The sequence below is a fragment of the Pyrus communis genome, chromosome 3, assembly GCF_041283825.1.
Source record: "Pyrus communis isolate YQ-2024b chromosome 3, ASM4128382v1, whole genome shotgun sequence".
Classification (NCBI taxonomy): Eukaryota; Viridiplantae; Streptophyta; class Magnoliopsida; order Rosales; family Rosaceae; genus Pyrus; species Pyrus communis.
Genome location: NC_142567.1, coordinates 18091521 through 18093680, shown reverse-complemented (window position 1 = coordinate 18093680; position 2160 = coordinate 18091521). Strand labels below are relative to the sequence as shown.

The 2160-nt window shown below is 40.6% G+C and overlaps 1 protein-coding gene across 1 annotated transcript; it reads left to right on the top strand.

Moving 5' to 3' along the window:
* Positions 1-549: 549 nt before the first annotated feature.
* On the top strand, positions 550-1943 carry LOC137714217 (F-box protein At2g27310-like). The gene has a single exon (XM_068453482.2). The coding sequence runs from the start codon at positions 724-726 to the stop codon at positions 1729-1731; it is 1008 nt and encodes a 335-aa protein (XP_068309583.2). The 5' UTR covers positions 550-723; the 3' UTR covers positions 1732-1943.
* The last annotated feature ends 217 nt before the right edge of the window (positions 1944-2160 follow it).

The following is a 2160-nucleotide window of genomic DNA, read 5'->3' as shown; positions in this document are numbered from 1 at the left end:
AAGTATATTATTTTAAACTTTCAATATATAGTGAATTTTATTAAAATTATTTTATTATTTTTCAACATAATCAAATAATCTTAATTATTTTTTTATTATGTATACTCAAATCTATTGAGTCGGTCTGGTAAGCTTGAGCTTTGGTTAAGTCAATAAGAACATGCTATGTAAATAATATACAAATAATTGTCAAAGAACTAAAAATGAATACGTGAAACCAAACACTCCCCCCGATTCCCTCCCAAAATCAATACAATAATCCACCAACTTAATAAATAAATAACCAAATTCTACAATAAAAACATAAAGAATAAACCAACTAGCACACATTATTTTGTTGGGGATGGGAACACAATATTTAAATCTTATTTAATTTTAATTTTTGGTCGAAGAAATCTTATTTAATGTAAAAACTGAAATTAAAATGAAATGAAATTAAGGAAGGTATGAAACACGCTTGTGTTCCAACTCCAAAATATTAAATTACACAAATTTAATCAAAGAGAAGATTTGCCTGCACCTTCACTGCAACTAGTTAATTAATATTAAACTAATTAATTAAGACTCAAAGCTTGAAAACAGTTATTTGACCATTCAGCTATGGCTTACTCCCCACTGTGAAGTATAAACCCAACCCTTCACACCCTTCCTTCCTTGTCACCCACTCAACGCACAACTCTAAAAAACAACCTCAAAACCTTCCGCTCCAAGCCTCCCATCACAATGAGCTTTTCAGTTGTAACAACATCGGCCGTCGATCAGGGCGACGGAGCTTCAATCTCCGCCATCCATCCCGACATCATCACTGCTCACATCCTTACCCGCCTCGACGGCCAGACCTTGGCTGCCGCGGCCTGCGCTTCCTCCGAATTACGCGCCTTCTCCGCCGAAGAAAAACTCTGGCGGGACGTCAGCACCTCCACTTGGCCTTCCATCACCGATCCACGTGTCGAGGACCTCATTTCCACTTTCCCTGTCGGTCACCGCTCATTCTTCTCCGACTCTTTCCCGCTCCTCGACCACTCCCCCTCCCAATACAATCTCAGGTGCTCGTCTCCCACCGCGGAGTTAATCTCGGCCGTCGATATTTTTTACAAAGGCCGGCTCATTTTCTCGAAAGTTGAAGAGTCCGAAACCGAGTCCGGGTGGTTCCTCTTCTCGCCCTTCCGAGTTGAATTACTTGACAGGAAAGAAACCGTCCCAATACCAATCCGACATGTCGGGGAAGACCAAAAGTCGTTGAAGCACTTGGAGGACAACTTGAGCCTGAGCTGGATCGTGATCGACCCGGCCCGCAAACGGGCGGCGAACTTGTCGAGCCGGAGGGCGGTGACGGTGCAGCGGCACTGGCTAACGGGGGAGATACAGCTGCGCTTCGCGACGATTTTGGCGAGGGAGAAGAAGGGAGAGTATGTACAGTGTGGGATGGTGGTCACGTGCAAGGGAAGCGAAGGAGGGGAGCTGCATGTGAGAGAGGTGAGCATGCAGGTGGAGGGAATGGAGGGGAACCACTTGAACGGCAGGGAGAGTTTGGTAATTTTGCAGAGAGCAATCGAGGGAGGGATGAGGAGGAAGGAGGTAAACGGGAAGGCGAGGTTCGATGAATACTTGGAGATGAAGAGAGAGAGGAGAGAGAGAAAGGAGAGGAGAGAGAATGCCTTGGACATGATCTGCATTGCTGCTGGGGTTACTATTTTCTTGGCGTTCTGGTCATTTGTCTTGTTCAGATAAACAATAATGAACCCAGAAACGGAAACAGAATGGTTTTATTTAATTTACAGTTAATTACACATTTTAATTATTTAATTCTTTAAACCAAAGTATATAGAAAAGTTCATACAAAGAAGCAAAATGGATATTTGTAATTAATTTTTTATTACAAATCTTGGCTCTTTTGAGTGTGTTTATATATATATGTTTTTGTGCGTGCTGTGTGTAAAAGAAGCCGAAATGTAATATACATGTTTATATAATCAAATTACAATTTTTTTTAATACAATCAAATTACAAATATTAGGATGACAGAATACATAATCAAATCAATATACTTACAACACAAAGTTCTCTCTCTCTCTCTCTCTCTCTCTCTCTCAAATTACAAATATTAGAATGACAGAATACATAATCAAATCAATATAGTTACATCACAAAGTACTCTCT